Raw genomic sequence first — 20,542 nt, 5'->3', positions numbered from 1 at the left:
GAAATGATAGTTTTATATATATATGGTGTGAAGGATGTAGTGTAATTTTTCCCTCTATGGAAAAATTGCTTGTCTTAGAATCATGTATTGAAAAGATTCCTTTCCCTGTTGTTCCACAGTATCATTTTTGCCTTAAATCAAATGCCCATATTGGGGGGGGGGGGGTTGCTATTTCTGAGCTTTCTGTTTGGTTCTTTCAGTCAATGTACCCATCTGTGTGTGATTGCCACTTTCTGAATTCTTACAACTTTATTATATGGGGGGTAAGTTTGTCCCCATATCTTGCTCTTCAAGAGTGTTGTGGCTATTCTCAGGCCTTTGAACTTGCATATAAATTTTTTTTTCCTTAGAGAGAGATAGTGAGTTGGGGAGAAGGGCAGAGGGAGAGAGAGAGAGAGAGAGAGAGAGAGAGAGAGAGAGAGAGAGAATCTTAAGCAGGCTGTATGCCCAACACGGAGCCTGACACAGGGCTCGATCCCACAATGCTGGGATCATGACCTGAGCCAAAATCAAGAGTCGGACACTCAACCAACTCGGCCACTCAGGTGCCCCTTGTGTATAAATTTTTGAATCAATTTTGTCAAGTTCCAAAAACAAAAACAAATCTATTGGAATTGCATTTAGTCTAATAGCTCAGTTTGAGGAGAATTATATATTTATGACAGTTGGTTTTCTTTTTTTTTTATTTTTTTTTTCAACGTTTATTTATTTTGGGGAAAGAGAGACAGAGCATGAACGGGGGAGGGGCAGAGAGAGAGGGAGACACAGAATCGGAAACAGGCTCCAGGTTCTGAGCCATCAGCCCAGAGCCTGACGCGGGGCTCGAACTTACAGACCGCGAGATCGTGACCTGGCTGAAGTTGGACGCTTAACCGACTGCGCCACCCAGGCGCCCCGACAGTTGGTTTTCTAATCCATGGCCATTATATCTAATTATTTAGGTCTTTAAAAATACTTTTTAATGAAGTTTTATGATTTTTCTTATAAATATTTTGCCCATTTTTAACTAGCTTTATTCCTAACTACCTGAAAAAAATTTCATTTGTATACACTATATATGTAGTATTTTTTTCTTTATCAAATTTGCTATTTGTTGTTAGTGTGTAGAAAGGTGGCTGATTTTTGTATATTCTTCTTGACCCAGCAACTCAGCTAAACTCTTGTTACTTCTAACAATCTATGTATAGATTACTTTGGGATTTCTGTATAGACAATGACTTTTACCTGAAATAATTAAAATTCAGTTTCTTTATCTCTAATCCCTCAACTTTTTAAAACTGGCCTTACTGGGCCTTCTGTATAGTTGAATAAAATTCTTTCAGTGTTTTGCCATTACAAATTATGCTTTTTACGAGTTTGTTTATAGATATTATTTAAGAAGATAAGGACCTTTTCTTCTTACTGGCTTGCTAAGTGTTGATCTTTTTAAATCATGAGTTGATATTGAATTTTATCAAACTCTTTTTCTGTATTTATTGAGATTGTTGTATGATTTTACTCCCTTGAATCTGAATGTTATATTAATTGATATTTTTTAATGTTAAATTAACTCTGCATTCTTGGAATAAGCCCAACTTGATCATGACATATTAGCTTATTTTAATGGATTCAGTTGACTGATTTTTATTTTTATTTATTTTTTAAATGTAAATAAAATTGTAATTATCACTTCCAAATGGTAGTAATGCAAAAGATGTTAGTTATGAAATTATATGAGATGAATTGCTATAGGTGATGAGAGAGTTGGTTGCTAATTTTTAAAGGAACATTTATATTTATGTTCAGGTGTGAAATGCCTTGTAATTTTCCCTTCTCTTTGTATACTTGTCAAGTTATGGCGTCAAGATTAGGCCAGCCTCCTAAAAGGAGTTGGAATCATTTTTGGGGTGTTTTTGAATCATTTGTGTAAGATTGGAATTACCTGTTTCTAGAATAATGAGTTTCAGTAGAATTTGCCTGTAAAACCATCTGGGGCTGGGTTTTTTTCTATGGAAAGACTTCTGATGCTTTTAAAAAATAATGGGGGGTGGGGGGAGGGGAAAGTGGGTGATGGGCATTGAGGAGGGCACCTGTTGGGATGAGCACTGGGTGTTGTATGGAAACCAATCTGACAATAAATTTCATAAATACTATACTACTAATAATAATAATTAGGGGGTTTTCAAGTTTTCCACTTATTTTATTAAGCTACATATAACGTAGAGGCTGAAACATACAACATATATTTTAAGGGTTTGTTCATCTCATCTAAATATTAAATTTCCTTGGCATAAAGTTGTTCATATTTTTTTATGATCTGTTTGTTGTCAGGGAGCACCTATGGTTAAGTCTTTTCCATTCCTAATACTGCTTAATGTGCTTTCTTTTTAATTTTCTTGAACAGCCTTGCCAGAAATTTGTCTGTTACATTGATCTTTTTGAAGAACCAGCTTTTTTATGGTCTCAACTGTATTTTTACTTTGTCTTTCATGAATTTCTGTTCTTCTATTATTTTCTTTCTTCTATTTTCTTTGAGTTTGTTTTGTTTTGCTTGGTTTTCCTTCTTAATCTTTTAAGTTAGGTGTTTAGTTCATTTTTAATTTTTGTCTTTCTTGTTTTCTGACATAAACATTTAAGACTAAAAATTTCCCACCAAGTGCTGCTTTAGTTGGGAGACCACAATTTCAGTATGTGAAATTTTTATCATTATTTTATTCTAAATAACTTTAAATCTCCATTATTCTTATTTGACCCATCAGTTATTTTAGAACTGTGTTTTATAACTGTCAAGTATATGGGTCTTTCCACTTATCTTTTGTTAATGGGCTTTTAATAACTTCATTGAATTGTGTTCAGAAACTGCAATCTATATGAACTTGAAATGTGTTGACTTTTTTTATGGCCCAGCATGTGGTCACTCCTTGTAAATATTCCATCTGTGCTTGAAAAGAACGCTTTCTGTATTTGGAGGTACATTTTTATATATTTGTATATATTTCATATATATTTATTAGATTAAGCTATTAATTGCACTATTCAGATCTTCTTCATTCTTACTGATGTTTTTTGTTTACTTAACCGATCAATTGTTGAGCAGAGGTGTGTTGAAATGTGCCACTGGGATGGTGGATTGTCCTATTTCCCCACATAGTTCTAGCAATGTTTGCTTTATATAGTTTAAAGCTATGCTATAAGGTGCATATAAATTTAGAATTGCTTGTCTTCCTGGTAAATTCAACCCTTTATCATTATGTAATAAGTTACATAATTCACTTTGCTTCAAAATCTGGTTTGTCATGCTATACACACACATCCACAACATTTATCTAATGTGTGCACACATACAATACATGTGCACACTGCATGCACGCTTGGAGTATCTTTCTTCATTCTGTTATCTTGAACTTATTATACGCTTATGTTTTAGATTCACTCTTGTGCTCAATATAGACAGCTAATTTTTTTTTTTTTTTAACTCAGGCCGACAGTCTTATCTGGAACATTTAGTTCATTTCCATTTACTGTAAATACTATTATATTTGCGTTAGTGTCTCCTACCTCATTTGTGCTTTCTCTTTGTCCTGCCCTTTTTTTCATAGGTTATCCTCTCTTTTCCTACCTTCTTTTAGGTTAATTGTGTTTTTGTTACGTATTTTTTACTTGCCAATTTGGAAAAGAAACATTCTGTTTTGGTTTTTGTTTAGTGATTATCCTAGAAATTTTAGTGAGGGTCTGTTGCTGGCACACTTTCTCAGTTTGTGTCTGAAAATATATTTGGCTTTACTCTCGAAAGAGATTTTCCAACTGGATATATAATTCTAGGCTCACATTTTCTCACAGCACAAATGATCTTGCTTTCCTCTTGGAGTTGTTGAGAAGTCAACTATTTGTTTAATTTTAGATCATTTTAATGTCATCTGTCTTTTCTCTCTGGCTATTCTTAATTGCTATTGTTGCTGACACTGTACATTTTCACTGTAATACAGATAAGAGTAGCTTCTGCTCGGATTCACTGGGCTTACTTAAATGGTGGACTGGTATTGTTTATCATTTCTAGAAAATTCTCTGCCATTATTTCTTTTCAGCCAAATACTTCTTCTCTTATAGATAGCTTATGATTGGGTCTTGCTTTTTTATTTAGTCTGATCATTCCTGCCCTTTGTCTTAAGTGTTTAGTGCATTCACATTTAATATAAGTAATGGTATGGTTGGATTTATGTGTACGATTTCTATAAATGTATTCTCTTATTTTGTTCCTCTTGTGGTGACTTCTTTTTCTCTTAAAAAATTATTTTTTAAAACCTTTTATTAAATACCTAATCAAAAGAATGACAAATTATTTGCTGATTATATATTAAATGTCTATTTATTTATTTATTTTAAGAGAAAGAGAAAGTACACACAAGCAGGGGAGGGGCAGAGGGAGAGGGAGAGAGAGAATCCCAAGCAGGATCCTCCCTGTCAGCACAGAGCCTGACGCGGGGCTCAGTCTTACAACCTGCAAGATCGTGACCTGAGCCGAAATCAAAAGTTGGATGCTTAACCGACTGAACCACCCCAGTGCCCCAAAATGTCTTTAACACATTGTAAGTTTTTCCCCAAATAAAATCTAACAAAGAACACATTTTTCTATTGAAGAGCGTAAATTCGGGTAGATTCCTTATCTAATGTACTTGTTAGAGGAGCCTTGATATTTCTCCTTTTGAAATACAGCTTTGCAAACATTTCCTGACTGATGAATACACTTTCCTTGGTAGATTTCTTCATTGGCCCAAGAAGGTAGATGTAGGTGCCGGGTGATGTTTGGAACAGGTGTCTCTCTGGGGGACGGTGCGGCAATCTGTCAGTGAGCGTCTTGGTCAGCCCCTCACGGACTTTGTGTTTCTGCCATGGGGATGCATTTTTAGATAAAATAATGGGATGGAAGCTGACAATTTGTTCCTTTTTGTCTTTGAAAAATATATCAGATAGTATCCTACTTACAGTGGCATCTGAGAATTTTAGTGTAACTAAAATGTTTTCTTCTAATTCAGCCAGCCTTACAGTAACTGCTAAGGGCAGCCGCTGTCAGGTTTAGCTTCTTGCCCTGAGACAAATGGTGGCTGTGCAGCCCGACTGATTACAAATTGTTAATTGATTTGAATTTTAATCTTTCTTATTTAAACCACAAATGCGGTTTGTGACGCAAAGCATAAGAAAGCAATTTTTAGAACCTCTCAAGGATACAAATCCAAGTGGCATCATTAAGGTGTGTGGCCAACTCTCTTAAGTACATTTCCTTTAAATTTTATTTTATCTATTTGTTTTTTAGAGAGAGAGCATGCGAGTGGGAGGGAGGGGCAGAGGGAGGGAAGGAGTGAGAATCCCAAGCAGGTTCCACGCTCAGTGCAGACCCCAGACGTGGGGCTTGATCCCACAACCCTGGCATCATGACCTGAGCTGAAATCAGGAATCAGACACTCAACCATCTGAGCCACCCGGATGCCTCCAGTATGTTTTCTGATCCGTAACTTTGATACAGGAGAGGGTACTGACACAAGTCCTCAGTCACCTGACCAGAAGACCACCAGCTCTTCTAAACACGCTCCTGTGGGTGATCTTATACTCTCACACATGCGAGAGATCACATTTCTTTTGACACCAATGGGAACTAACTGCATGGAAAGCAGTGGGCATACATAACGTCTACTCATTCACTTAGCAGTGATAATTATTAGCATTTATGATAATAGTTGTTATAGGCAACTCTTATCAGCACATTGTAAATTCATTCTAAACTCATTTGATCACGGTGGGCAGTGTTATCACCCCCATTTTACAGCTAAAGAAATCGAGGCACAGAAAGGTAAACTAGTTTGTCCAAAATTACCCACCTCGTCGTCAGTCACAGTCATGATTTGAACACAGGTGGTCTGGCCTCAACATCTGTGCTCTTTTTTTTTTTTTTTTAAATTTTTTTTTTCAACGTTTATTTATTTTTGGGACAGAGAGAGACAGAGCATGAACGGGGGAGGGGCAGAGAGAGAGGGAGACACAGAATCGGAAACAGGCTCCAGGCTCTGAGCCATCAGCCCAGAGCCCGACGCGGGGCTCGAACTCACGGACCGCGAGATCGTGACCTGGCTGAAGTCGAACGCTTAACCGACTGCGCCACCCAGGCGCCCCAACATCTGTGCTCTTAATCACTGCCTTTGAAGCACTGAGTTCCTACCACCTTCCAGGTACCATGCTAGGCATTGGGAAGGCTGCCATGAATAAGAGAAAGACGTTTTATGCTCAGAACTAGCAATCCAGAAGGACCGCATTTTTATGCTGTCTCCCCTGTCAATCTTATCAATAAACTGGAAAACATGGTTAGGATCATTCTGTACTTGAGTGGAGCATATATCTGGTTTAAAAAAAAAAATCATTACTTGGCAAGTAAGGCTGTCTCTTCCTCACTGTGTCTCATTTACACTCAATGTAAGTTGAAAGATGATACTGAGTAATGTTTGGATGTAGTGATTACTGAGAGGCCAGGTGCTGTGGGCTATTCTTATGCCTGAGCCGAGTGATGGAGTAATGAACATGCCCATTAAATTTGCACTTGATAGAAAGTTGGGCCACAAGGAAGAGATTATTCTTCTCGTTAGCTCAGAGAAATAATCCATGGAAACCTGAAGGATGTCTGGGAGGGATGAGTGCAAGGTAACCCACCCAGGGATGCCCACGCCTGAATACAAGCTGGAGAGGAGGATCTTTGGGCAAAAGAAAATGGGTGGCACCCTCAAAGACACCGTGGATCAAAGCGGAGCAGGTTCATCGGTGCAGTAGGTTACTTAAAAACAACTTCCGACAACCAAAAAAACAACCCAAACAAAAAAAATCGGCCAAGGAACTTGAATAGACATTTGTCCAAAGTAGATATTCAACTGGCCGACAAGCACATGAAAATATTCGTAACATCGCTAATTATCAGGGAAATGTAAATCAAAACCACAATGAGATACTACTTCATACCCATTAGGAGAGCTGTTAGTAACGCGCGCGCGCGCACACACACACACACACACACACACACACACACACCAGAAAGTCATGAGTGTTAGCGAGGATGTGGAGGAACTGGGACCTTTGTGCCCTGCTGGTGGGAATGTAAAATGGTGCAGCCACTGTGGAAAATAGTATGGCAGTGCGTCAAAAAGTTAAAAATAGAAATACCGTATGATCCAGCAATTCCACATCTGGGTAAGTACTCAAAAGAATTGAAAGCAGGAATTCAAATAGATAACTGCACACTCGTGTTCACAGCAGCACTCTTCACAATAGCTAAAGATGTAGAAGCAACCCAAGTGCCCACGATGAATGAAAGGATAACCAACGTGTGATATATACGTAGGATGGAATATTACTTGGCCTGAAACAGGAAGGAAGATCTGACATAAGCTACCGTATGGATGAAACTTTAGGACATTATGCTCAGTGAAATAAGCCAGACACAAGAAGACAAATACTGTGTGGCTACTGTTCTGTGAGGTTCCTGGAGCAGCCAAAAATCACAGAGGCAGAAAGCAGACTAGGGGTTGCCAAGGGGCTGGGGCAAGGGGAGCATGAGGAGTTACCATTTACTGGGTACAGAGCTTCAGTTTTGTAAGAGGAAAAACGTTCTGGAGATGGATGGTGGTGATGGTTGCACAACACTGTGAATATACTTAATGCCACTGAACTGTACGCTTTGAAATGGCAGATTTTACGTTATGTATATTTTACCACAATTAAAAAAAAAAATCAGCTTTCCAGCCTCTCTCCCTCTAGACGTATGTGGTGGTAGGAGGGTTGCCAGCATTCTTGAGAGGCTGAGATTAGATGGCTGGGGGCCCCTGCACCCTTTGACTCTTTGGCTCTGGGTCACAAAGCCACGGTTCTTCTGGGAGGGGCTTGCTGAGGCAGGGGACGTGGTCGCCCCCTGCACCAGCCCGTTGATGTAATCTTTCTGTGAAGTTCTGGGTCTGCCGTGTTGCCTTCAGTAAATGTAGATGCTTGTTAAGAGAGACAAAATACCCAAAAGCCAATGAAAAACGGCTTAGAAGCTGAAAATTGGGTTTGTGAGGTATGGGTAAAGGAACTGGAAAAGAGGAAATGGAGGAGAAATGTATTCGAAGCCATGTTGGGTCATGAGAAGACCTCCCTGCTCCAGGATTAGGGATGGCTTTGTCCTCATACTGGGAGCTGAGCTGGCCCAAACTCTGCTCCCTGAGTCCACATGCCCAGTCCTAGATATGCATGTGGCTGTTTGTCCCCAGTCCTAAGTCCTCATGGGACTCTCCTGCTTCCTTTCCAGAGAGTTCCCCTTTTCCTGGTTATTTCAGAGCATGCTGGAGAGAAAGCCTTCAGGATGTGCCACTCTCCCATCAGCCAGGGGAGAGAGCTCTTCAGGAGGCCTGGCAGCTGGGAGAGGCCAGGCTAGGGCGGCCACCCCAAAGCCATCTATCCCCAGTGGTGGCATGCACAAGGTTTATTTATTCTGGAGCTTTTCTTTACAAGATTGCAAGTTCTTCTAGATACCTTATTCAACAATTCAAAGTATGGAGTGTCATCCTCAGACTTCATGCAAGGTGTTTCCTGAAACCTCTGGGTCCCTAGCACCTAGCCCATGCTGTACACATTAATACACGTTTGCGCAGTGAGTGGTTGAAACTGATGACCCTGCCGAGTAGTCTGGTAGCCTTAGTTCCAGCTAAGCGTGTGTCTACCTGTGTTTCTTCCATTGTCCATTTGGGTTTTAATCTGCCAAGTTCTGCTGTATACAATGATGATATCTACTTACTACATATGGATCATATAAAGCACCTACCTGCTAGTTACCCAGCCAACTGTGCAAAAAATATCCAACAGTCCAAATACAGGTGAATGTCAGTGCATTCATAGCGGTCTTCTTGCATTTTAAGGTCATGAAAGATTACTATTTACTATTTGTTTAAAAACAAAACACAACAAAAGTCCCCGAGAGCAAAGAAGACAGTCTCCACGTTTATCCTATAAGTATTCTTGTGGGAATCCTCAGCTGGAAACAGCTGGTTGGGATCAATAACCCACCTACAGATGATCCAATTATCTGTTCTTTGAGCACCCCCCTAGTTAAAGGTTAGAGAGCTCCCACTTTCTGCCACGGCCGAGGAAAGCACTGTCCCTGCCTTCGTGCCGCTTACAGTGCCGTGTGAAGAATTACTCTAGAGTGTCCCGAGCACCTCAGAAGAAACAAAGATCATGGCTGTGGCCCCCGCCACGCACACCGTTGCAGAGCAGGGCCCCCTGCTAAAGCTCCAGCCCCCACGGACAAGGGTCCTGCTTCTGGTCTCCTTGGCACCGCTGAAGCAAAGCCAAGCAAGACAAAACCCACCCCTTCATGATGTGCTAAGTGAGAACACACAGGACGTAAAGACCGAGAACATGGGACCTGTGAAACAGGCCAGGATTCACAGCAGCAGTTTTCTGGTGCAGAAACTAGGTCCCATTTCGCATCCAATCCCAGAGGGATGGGTGCCTTGTCCACCTCGGGTCCCAAACTGCTGGTTCAGCTTCCCAGCCCCCTGCCAGGTTCCTTCCTTTCTGGTTCCCATCCTGTCCTTGAGTGGAGGGTGCCATTTCTATACTGCAGATCCTCATGGATTCCTTTGTCTCTGTCCCATCTGGCCTGGGCTCTTCCCCATCTAGGTCCATGTGATGGAGGATTCCCATTCTTTTGACATCTGCCACCATCCACTGAAATGGACCCATATGCCTCATTTCTGTGCTTAAGCTCCCAGCTTCAGACTCGGGAATACAGACTCGGGAAATCAGGGCCATGGGAGCTAAGTCTGAAATAAGGACAGGGATACCCTCCAGAGAGATGGGCTCTGAGCAGGTGGCAGGTCAGTAGAGTTGCTTCTGGTTCACTCCCTCCCCCGTTTTAGAAATGACCGATGGCTTTGTGGTTCAGCGAGAATAGATGATTTTCTTTTAGCCAGATAGTTTAATGGGAAGACTTGCTTTCAGATGTTTCCCGTTCACACATTTACTTCCTCGATGGCCACTGTGCCAAAGGCACTTGCTTGCCGGCTTGCTTATAGCAAAGCGGAGGGCAGGTGCTCCCACTTCCACGGTACCCCCTCGGCCTCCCCCCACCACCCGGTGAGACAGCGCTCAGGAAGTGGCCCTGACTGCTCATGTTGGTTCTTTGGTGCTTCGTGGATAGAGCGAAGTGAAATGGCTCCCTTCCAAAAAATGCCAAACTCACACCCTGGAGGAGGTCTTTGAAACACGGGCACTGTGGTTCCAGGGGTGTTTTTAGTTCACCCTGGCCATGTCATTTCCAGTTTGGCTGCTGGTCCCGGTCACTGGTCTAAGTTGAGATTAAGAACCGGAGCGGGAGCAAAAAATGAGCCAAACCGGGGTTTCTTGAGGTGATTTATTTTAGCTAAATATGTCAGTTGTTTGTTTGTTCTAAAAATACCGCTAGAAGGATGGGGGAGTATTCCAGATTGTTGACACTTTGACTGAAATGAGAAGCGAAATGTAACTGATAGGGGATCTAACAGGAGTCCCTGCCTGTCATAAAGAGGAGGCCGGATTAGGATACCGAGAGGCGCAGCTGAGCCCTCACAGACGGCAGGACGCCCCGCAGCTCCCGTCCCTTCCAGCAGCCTCCCAGCCAGGGACGAGGGGCGGCTAAGTTCTGGAGAGCGAGGCTTCTGCTCCTGATACCAGAGTTTGTTAAACAAGAGTGGTGCCGCTTTTCCCAGGAACCAGCAGACCTGGGAGCCTGGGCCCGGGATAACATGGGTGACAGCGAGGCCAGTGTGGGGAAATGCTGAAATGACCTCCCTGACAGGCCGGCGCGTTAGGCGACCTCTTCTTGAGCACCCAGGAAACTTAAAAGTGGTCAGATTTTTAGAACTTGCTCAGGGGTTAAAAACTCCAGGACAGAAGTTTGCCAGGGACCCACCCGGGGCCAGCTCCTGGACAGGCTTTATCCCTGGACCAGACACACTTAGGAGAAGACCCACAGTCTTCCCACCCTCCTTCCGTGGTTGTGTTGTGCTCTGGGGTTTTGTCAAGAAAGCCAGCTCCTCAGATTTGACCCCTGAAAAGCTTGTAAACCAGGGGTTTCTGTCTGGCGGCCTGGGAGCTGACATTTGCTAGCAGAGTTCCGTTAGGTCAGTGTACATTTTAAAAATGTTTGGATTTGATTACCTCTCCGGTAGGCAGGCACGACTCCAAACGCTCCCTGACATCTTGAGCCCAGCTCCTATTGAGTTGCCTGGTTGTGGGAGACATTGGAGTTTTCTGTCCCTCAAGAGGACCCACAATGGCGGTGGGTGATGCTCAGTGCCCTGCAGACTCAAGGGGTGCCCTTGAGACACTTGTGCCCTTGAGACAATGTGAATGTGCCCCCAGGGTTGATATGCTGACCCTCGCTGGAGAGACTCTCAGGGAGGACCTGGGCGGGGTTATATAGCACGGCCCTCAGGAAGCTGCCCTGGGAAGCCCTCCGGAAGGAACAGAAGCATTCTGCTCAAGATCATGGGTAGGGGTCCGCTTCATCTGTGAGCTTACTGTGAGTGGTTGATCAGAATTCCCACTGAATTCAAGAATAAAATACTCCCAAAATTCTTACTGGAGGGAAATAAACAGAGGCGGGCTTTCCTAAATGGAGGGGCTACGCGAACACTTCCTTTGGAGGTCTTTAAAAAGATCAGCTGATTGAAAGTTTGAATGGAGAGTTATGAACCAGGCTGGTGGCCCTTGAACTTCAATTCCTACACAAATCATCTGCAAGTTGCGTTCCGTGAAGACTGTAATGCGCTGGGTCTAGGGTGGGTGGCTGTTCTGTATTCTTCACAAGCTCTCACGGTTGCCTGACCCAAACCACACTCTGAGTAGCAGAGCATTACAGGACCACTGGAGGCCTTTTCCAGTTTTGGATTAATTGGAAAAATCTCTCTCTTTTTTTTTTTTTCTAACAAGCCAATGAACAGTTTCAATACAGCGATTCTGTAAGCCAAATGGTCAAAGAAATTGCGTGTTTCCCGTGTAACAGTTGAGTAGATAGATCATTCATTCAGGTGACTTTTATTGAACATTCACCATTAGTGAGTCCCCAGGCACTATTTGATGTCTAGTGGGAAGAGTCACATGAACTGGTTTCTTACCACCCATCCCTTCCAGCTGTTGTCAGAGGACCCTCGGGAACAGTTTCAGGGCGTGGCTTTGGGGCCCTCACTGCTGTAAACCCAACATCATTGGCCCCCTTGGTGGTGAAGGGGCCCTGTTGAACTGTCAGGCCAGGCAGCTCACAGGCCCGTCATAGTCTTGATTTTCAGTGACAGTGACTCAGCCCAGGCTCAGACCTTCTGGGACTGGACCACTTTGGAAGCCCAGCCAGGAGAGGCTCCAAGACCAGATCAGAAATGTTGGTGACAATGAAGTGAATTAGATTTCCTTCTTGAAAGCCACATCGGAGCCTGGAAGAAACCCTTCATTCCCCTCTGAGGGGTTGGTTAGATTTATCTGATGACATACCTCTGCCCGATCAGCAACGGGCTGCTTTCTCTATCCTTTCAGACCTCGTTCCCAGCTGACTCATCTGGCTTCAGATTTCCATCTTTCTTCCCCTCATCACCACATGGTTTTGGCACATCTCTTTCGATTCCTCTTACCTTACTGGTCTGCGGCTGCCAAACCATTTTCTCAGTTTAAACTTTAATTTCAACATACCTGCACCTCCTACCCCCTCTCCTGACCCATTATTTCTTTTACCTGGTGACAGATTCTCACTTTCTTTCAGGTGTTTGGCAGCCAGCCCCACGTCAGCTCTCGGATCAGATTCCCTGGAAGTGAGGGATGGGGGCTGTAGTCAAGGCCCCCATGGCCGTTGCCCCACTTGGGCAGATCCCATGTGCTTTTCTTCACAGCTCTTTTGCATCCCTGCCTATATTCAGCAGATAAACAAAGAGCATGCTGGGCCCAAGAGCATTCAAACACAGACCAGCACCAAATACCGAATGTTCAAGGTTCCTGTGATTCTCATTCTGAATCATCTGCCTTGAATACAGCATTTACAGATCGGCTCATTAGTGCGGGTTTTGTATATTAATATGCATGTTTCCTCCTTGATGCACTTAATGAGTGCATTTTATATCCTGCCAAATAAGGTTGGAGGAAAGTACTAATTTAGTATTTCTCTAAACTTTTCTCATTTACTTTCTTGGAGAGTTCTTCACCAGAAAGTTTTGTGAGGCATATTAGATTCCAGAAATTTGAAATACCTACCCCTTCACCTTTATCTCGGGCCCCAGCCTTATAGCCCGGATTCCAGACACCACTCCTAGCTTACTGTGGATGCTCACACCTCCCTGCCTATGCTCGAGAGGTTGTCCATCCGCCTGCCTGGAAGGCCCTCCCCAACGCCCCCCGCAAGGGTCCCACTTCTTTGTGGTCTTCCATGAGCCCCAGGCAGAATGTTCTTCCGGTTGTGCTCCCACAGAACTTTGTCCTTATGTCTGTTCTTCACATATCATGTGTGCGTAATGCTAGACTGTGAGGCAACATTCCACGTCTTATTCCCCTTTGTAGCCTCAGGGGCATAATAGGCACTTTGAAAATGACTGACAAGAGGCTGGGGTGGTTCAGTTGGTTAAGCGTCTGACTTTTGGTTTCAGCTCAGGTCATGATCTCACGGTTTCTTGAGTTCGAGCCCCTCATGGGGCTCTGTGCTGGCGGCATGGAGCCTGCTTGGGATTCTCTCTCTGCCCCTCCCCCACTCACACTGTCTCTGTCTCTCTCAAATAAATTTTAAAAAATAAATAAAAACATTTTTAAAAAATGACCAACAAAAGGATGAACAAATTTGAGTTCATCATCAGGTACATTGATGTATATAGGTGGTCAGCTGTACAAATATGGATGAATTAACAGATTAGAAAAAATATTTTGTACGTGTAAGGGGAGGAAGGAAATAGATTTCTGCTTGAGTCTGGGGGCCATGGAAGATGTCAGACAGTGGGATTTTCATAGCTGGGAGTGGGAAGAGCACTGGGAGAGAGCGGACTTCCAGGCCAGCAGATACAACGCCATGAGCGTAGGTGGGAGCCGTGAGGGTGAGCGTCTACAGTGGACTCAAGGAGGGGCGTCTGAGGTCTGGGACTCCTGGGGGTGGGGGATAAAGTTGAACTGGAATGAGCCACTGGAGTTGAGGGTCTGGTGGTTGGGGGCAGTTTCCAGGGAGTCAGGAAAGTCTTCCTGAAGATGATCATTAGACATTAAACCTGGCCCCGATAAAATGTCACTTTGATGCATTCCCTAAGGTACCCAAGGAAAAGTTGCAGTACCACGTGCCCCTGAGCTTCACGGGGGGTTATATCTTCTTTCTAAATTCTACTCTAAGCCAAACACAGGTGTTATTTCAAGAGGTATCTTGGGAGTCTTAAAAAATTCCAAGAATAGGGTAAAATGTTATTTCTGTTAGGTGCAGTGGAAAGTAAAACCTTGATTAACTGAGTCCTTCAAATGACTCGAATTTTGTATGCACCGGACTTTTGGGTGAAGGAGGCAAGTCACAAGAAGCACAGACAAATGTGATCATTTTGTAAAGAAGCCCGTCTGATGTATCCCAGGAACAATCCCCCAGCAGCCCAACCCCCATCTTCCTGCGGCCACACTCGAGTTCCAGGGCCGTAATCTGTCCCTAAACCAGGAAGCCTACCTCCTATTCATGGCCAGATCTTTTCTTCTGATTGGACTTACGTTCTTTGAGGGCAAGGGACTATATTTTATTATATTTACCACTTTCTATGCCACACAGCGACACAGGTCTTTGCACATTATACAGGGTCTTAAATACTTGGCAATGGATTAGAAAATGCTGTCTATCCTCGTTAATGTCAGGAGCGTGATTAGAGCATTTTCAGTCACTCTGCTGCGTTTCTTGTTCAGTGCTTTGGAGTCCGAGGGATCCGGGTCTCTGCTTCCATTCAACCAGTGACCAGCAGTGCGAACCCGGGCAAGTTACTTAACTCGCAACCTGACTTTCAGGGTTAGTGTAAGAATCAGTGATTAAATAGTTAAATTTAAATTAACTGTTTAAAGCTGTTGTTATTGTTATTATTTCGCTTGTCTTGAAAGCAGAAGTTTCCTGGCTTGTAGGCTCTTATCCCACAGCTGAGCTCTCGTGTCTTCTCTGGAGTTGCATTTCTATTTGGGACCTTTAGCTCCTGTTCCTTAAGGTCGGCTTCACTGGGCAGCGGGGGAAGGAGGGAGTGGCTGTTTGCCCCGGATCTTGAAAGATGAGTAGATGCTTTAAAAAGCAGAAATGGATGGAAAAAGCCTTGCAGACAGAAGGAATAGCATGTGCAAAGGGCCTGGGTCATGAAGGAGAGTGGCGTGGAGGAAGTTGATCCCGGCCAGAATGGGGGATGCACACGACGGGCAGGGGGCAGACCAAGGCTAAGCGTTTGGGCAGGAGCCGGGTCAGGAACAACAGTGTGTGAGACGCCAGATTTGGGCTATCAGGAATGTAGTCAGAGTCGTATATTGGCAAGCTTCTTCTATCCTTCATTCATTTTCTGTAAGTTTCAGTGAGTGTGAACCAAAATTGTTTTAATTAGGTCAATGACCTTTGAGCCAGGCATAGGGCATAGGAATAGACCACTTTCCCAGCACGTAACTTCTCACTAAGAGAAGTGACTTCTTCAGCTCATGGTCGGACTTGGCTGCTGTGACCGGCAGACTATCTCAGCCTGAAGTCCCCTCTGCCCGCTCTGCCGGGTTGGTAGTTCCGCGTGCTGCAATGTACTCAATGCCGGTTTGTCCCAGGCTTTCTCATGACTTCCTGTTTTGTCCTCAGGGTTTCCCCAGTAGGTGGAATCTGTAATATCTTTGGATATCACCTGTAGCACACTCATGCTAATCATTGTTTGCATTCCCTTCCTATCTGGGCTAATGTCACATTCCCGCCAGCCAGATGTTTTCAAACAGTCTTGAAATGTGTGAGCAGGGTTTGGCCAGTATGCCGACAAGCATCACCTGTCCTGTGCTCGGTATTATTCTCTGCTTGTAGACAAGCTGAGGTTTGGGGAAGTGGTGAGAAGGAGCAGTCTCCTGGAGGCCGTGTCTCTGCCTCCTGCTTTTATGTGCCCATCCGAGGGAACATATCAGAGTTTGGCTCGGCAGGGCGTTCTGCCCAGCGCATTGGAGATACCTGACAGCAGCTGCGAGGCTTTGCTTCTGCTCCCCTGCCCGTGTTTTCCAGCTCTTTCTTTCTGCCAGTCTCTCTCTCATGCTGTTCCTCCAGCCTCACTTCCAGGTGCCTTTCCCATCATCTGTGCTCAGCCGTTCCCCCATTGTTCTTCCTGTCTGGTTCTCTTAAATCCAGCCCACACCTTTTCAACTCCATATCCTGAGTCAAGTGTTTGAAAGCTGTTATTTCATGTTAATTAGAAGTTCTTTTTGCAGCCAAGAGGCTTTGCATGGAACCATTCCCCCAAGTTGAGGCTTGGAGACAAGCTCCGGCATTTTGTACTTTGGGTACAGTGAAAGCAATCGTGGACGATTGGAACCACACCGTCAGCGTGTGCGGGGAAACCCTCCCCACCATCTCGCGGCCCTCCCTGGGGCAGGTGGGCTCGATGTGCCTCTCAGAGAACATCACCCTGGTCCTAGGTGGGGTCTTCCTTGGCCAAAATGGCTTGGCAACCAGACCCAAGGGGGTCTCTGGCCTCTGAATAGGTCTCTGCCAAATGCTGCTAGGTGACCCTTGGGCAGCTTCTCCTCCGTCTGTAACACATCCCCAGCTGACCCATGTTTGGTGGCCGATTCCGGTGGGAAGAAACTCTCACCACTCTCTGGACTAGTGGAGACATTGGCAGGAGTCGGCACCTGGTTCCTTAGGAACCCCTTGAGACGCCCTGAGTGGCTGTCATTCTTTGTGGACAGTCCTGGAAAGGCCTCTGGGAACCTCTCCTTCCTGAGATGTTTCGAGCAGATGCCCATCCCTGTTCTCACGTCTGGCCTCACCCTTTATGCCCACCTGTCTGTAGATCAGGGACTGCGTCCCTGTCATCACCCGGCCCGTCGCTGTCATCCCAGGCGTCTGCAGATCCAGGCTCCAGGAGGCTCTGAGAGCCACCCAACACCCACCCCCTTGGGCATCCTGTGTTCCATTTGGAGGGAGCGGGTGACACTAACCCCTTCTGGAACCTGGGCAGTAATGCATTCAGACCACCCTCATTCCATCTCCCACTGAGGAAAAGGAGACTTTTTGCTTCTAAAGTGCCTCCAAATGAAGCCGTTATGTCATTTGTGGTGGAAGAATTGTCTTACATATCTACCTTAAATCACTGGACACATATTTCACAATCCGTGATTTGTACAGAAAGCAGTTAATGAGCAAATGCAGATTTAAGGCCCGCTGGCCTCTGAACACAATCCTAGGCACTCCGGAAGTGAGGGGCGCTGCTCTTTTCTTGTAGGGAGAGAAACACCACCGGGCCGGAAGAGCTGTTACAAAGATGCCCTTGATATTGTCTGTGAAGTGCCAACCACGGGGCCTGGCACAGAGGAGACCCTTAATAAACAGGAGCACCTTCCTCTCTTCTTTGTATTTTCAATAACAACCAGCAGCAGCTGATGTGACACGGAGTAGAAAAGACAGAGACGTAAACGTGGTCTTGTTTGTTGAGGTGGGGTTTTAGCCGGGTTTAGAATTTAGGAAGAATGGGGGAGAGTAGTAGATTCATCCATACAGATGAAAACTGAGGACACGGCAAATATATTCATAGAGTTAGGACAGAAACCTGGCCTTTGGTAGGAGTAAAGGGGTCCAGAGGGATGTGTGGCCCAGAATGGGGTGGGTGGTGACACAGGAGTGGCCGGTGGGCAGGGTACTTTCGAGGACTCAGTAAGGAATTTTGACTTATTATTACAAACAATAAGGAATCATTGTAGTTTCTCGAGCTGGGAATGAAAATGATTTTTAGAGATCTACAGTTTCTTAGAGCCGGGCAACTCAGGGGACCGGAAGACCACCAGGGCAGTATCTGGGCTCATGTTGGGGCCTTCGCAAGGATAGTACTGATGGGCTCTGGGCCCAGGGGAGCCAATGTCTTCAGAAAGGCATAAGTAGAATTTAGGAATGGGATAGCTGAGGGGCTGAGAAGGATCGAAACTTAGCTCTCAGCAGGTCTGGACAGAGGGTGAAGCCATTGGTGGTAACAAAAATAGGGAAGAGATAGTTGGTGATTACGAAGTGAGTTGGTGAAATCCTAACCCATAAATAGCAGGACTGAGAAGATCCGAGGACAGGGCATGAGCCAGATGCCCCCTTCTTTATGTGCCTGCAGTTCAGGCTCTGCGAAGCTTACGAGATTTATTCACCATCACATGATGAGGATCATTGTGGAAGGTTATTTGTAGACGCTTATATCAACTGAGTCACACCTCTTGTGTAATTTTGTAAATAAATCAAGATTCCCTTTTAATGAATTTTTGAAGCTTTGCAAATGAATTGGTTTTGTGTTAAAAAGCTCTTAATAAACAGCTTGGTTTGAAAGCCGCTCTTGAGACACCTGGGTGGCTCAGTCAGTTAAGCATCTGACTCTTGATTTCAGCTCAGGTCATGATCCCACAGTTTGTGGTTGAATTCCTCATCAGGCTCTGTGCTGTCAGTGAGGAGCCTGCCTGGGATTCTCTCTCTCCCTTTTTTGCTGCCTCTCCTACCCTCTCTCAAAATAAATAAATAAACTTTTTTTAAAAAGTCGCCTTAATAAAATCCTTGTGTTCTCAATAAAATTAGCCACCTTTATGCTTTTTTAAAAAAATTTTTTAATGTTTATTTATTTTTGAGAGAGAGACAGAGTACGAGTGGGGGAGGGGCAGAGAGAGAGAGAGAGAGGGAGACCCAGAATCCTTAGCAGTCTCCAGGCTCTGAGCTGTCAGCACAGAGCCTGATGCAGGGCTCAAATTTGTGAACCGCAAGATCATGACGTAAGCCGAAGTTGGATGCTCAACCGACTGAGCCACCCAGGTGCCCCAACCACTCTGATGCTTTTAACCTGATCACAGATGGTCCTTTTTGGTGTGCCTGCATTTGCCTTCAGTATACAAAGCCGTATATTGAGCTGGGAGTTCTGGAATCCTTGGTCTGCACCACGGCTTCCCCTGGATCAAGCCTTTGGACACCCCTTTCTAGGATAAGCACCATAGCATCCGGGTCTAGGCCAGGCCACGGTGTTTGGTTTCCAGTGGGGACTCTGGCTTGAGCCGTGTTGTTTTCTCCCTTTGTCTCCCCGCCGTAGACTACTGTTTTCCAAAGTGAAGGTGGAGTCACTGTGCCGGGGCCCGGACGAGGCGCTCCTCACCTGTAAGCACATGTTGCAGATATGGAAATCCTGCTACAACCTAACCAACCCCAGGTAAGAGGCCAGCAGCGCCTGCTTTGTGTGGTGTTTGCATGGGTCCCCGCCCCACAGTGCCGCCGCTGATGGGCATTTAGCGGATGGTAGCAATGGAGCCGCACACACTCCATTCTTAAGGGGACTTTCTTCCAGGGCTGATGAGGCCCCCACACTGTGGGTTTCTTTTGCGGCTGCTGCCGCGATGCCCCTCTAGGGCCCGGTTCAAGGGCGACCTCTATCTGATTCCTCTCAACCAGCCATTCAGTTAACTTCTTTGACAAGTCTTACCATCTTTCGGGTAATTTGTGGATAGACTCGTCAACTGTATACTCCAGATGGGGCTCCTATGGTAATATCTAAAAGGCCTCCGTAGACAATAGGCCACGTCCTTCTAAAGAGAGTAGAAATCACTGTATCACTATTGGCAGGATAAAGCATGATTTTCAAACGGTTCAAATCATGGCTCAAATACAAAACAAGGACCTATCGAGATTTTATTTACCTCATTAACGAGGGAACCAGTAAGACGTTAAGACTGGTTCAGAGAAGAATTCAAAAAATAGATAACGCTAAAATGAATTTGCAAAAGATAGATATGCTAAAATGAATTTGCAAGGAAATGCAAAGACAGGAGCCTATAGAACAATGAAATATATGGTTGGGGGTCATCTTTTTTGCAGGGTAGAAATCAGTCGTATCTCATCTGCCCGCAGAGGCAGATAACCTGCGGAAGGTTCACTAGTCAACCCCCAGCTCACCGCTGTAAGACACCCGGTAACCTGTTGTGCCCTTTTTCAAGTCTTGAACAGTTTTTCCCGGTGTGTGTCCTGCCTTAGGAAGGACGTCATTTAATGCAAAGGGACCTAATAATTCCAGTGAACTCAGACAACTGCTCAGACACACTCGGAACATTTTTCAAGCTCATAGCAAGATGTACGGACAGCCCACACTAGGCTCTTAAAAGTCAGGAGCCTAAATATGTTCAACTCACATCGTAAGTGTGTCATAAATGTGTCACTAGCCCAGCACAGTCCCCCAGGAGGCAATAGGCCACTGGCCTAGAGCGCTGGTGGGATGGGCGCTAAGGAGGCCACAGAGTACAGGTGGGGTTCCGTGTGGGATTTTGTTTTACAGAAGTTTCTGCAGTTAAAAAA

At 44.8% G+C, this 20,542-nt stretch overlaps 1 protein-coding gene across 11 annotated transcripts in view; it reads left to right on the top strand.

The window, feature by feature from the left end:
• Positions 1-20,542, top strand: part of TTC7B (tetratricopeptide repeat domain 7B) — a 255,797-nt gene that overhangs the window by 164,567 nt on the left and 70,688 nt on the right. For all 11 annotated transcript variants that reach the window (XM_043556841.1, XM_043556833.1, XM_043556835.1 and 8 more), the window contains one exon: positions 19,290-19,406. In XM_043556841.1, coding sequence (XP_043412776.1) covers positions 19,290-19,406 — 117 coding nt within the window. The remainder of the gene's footprint in view (positions 1-19,289; positions 19,407-20,542) is intronic.

The sequence above is a fragment of the Prionailurus bengalensis genome, chromosome B3 (assembly GCF_016509475.1).
Source record: "Prionailurus bengalensis isolate Pbe53 chromosome B3, Fcat_Pben_1.1_paternal_pri, whole genome shotgun sequence".
NCBI lineage: Eukaryota > Metazoa > Chordata > Mammalia > Carnivora > Felidae > Prionailurus > Prionailurus bengalensis.
The sequence above is the reverse complement of the archived record's forward strand: the minus strand, read 5'-3'. Positions and strand labels throughout refer to the sequence as shown.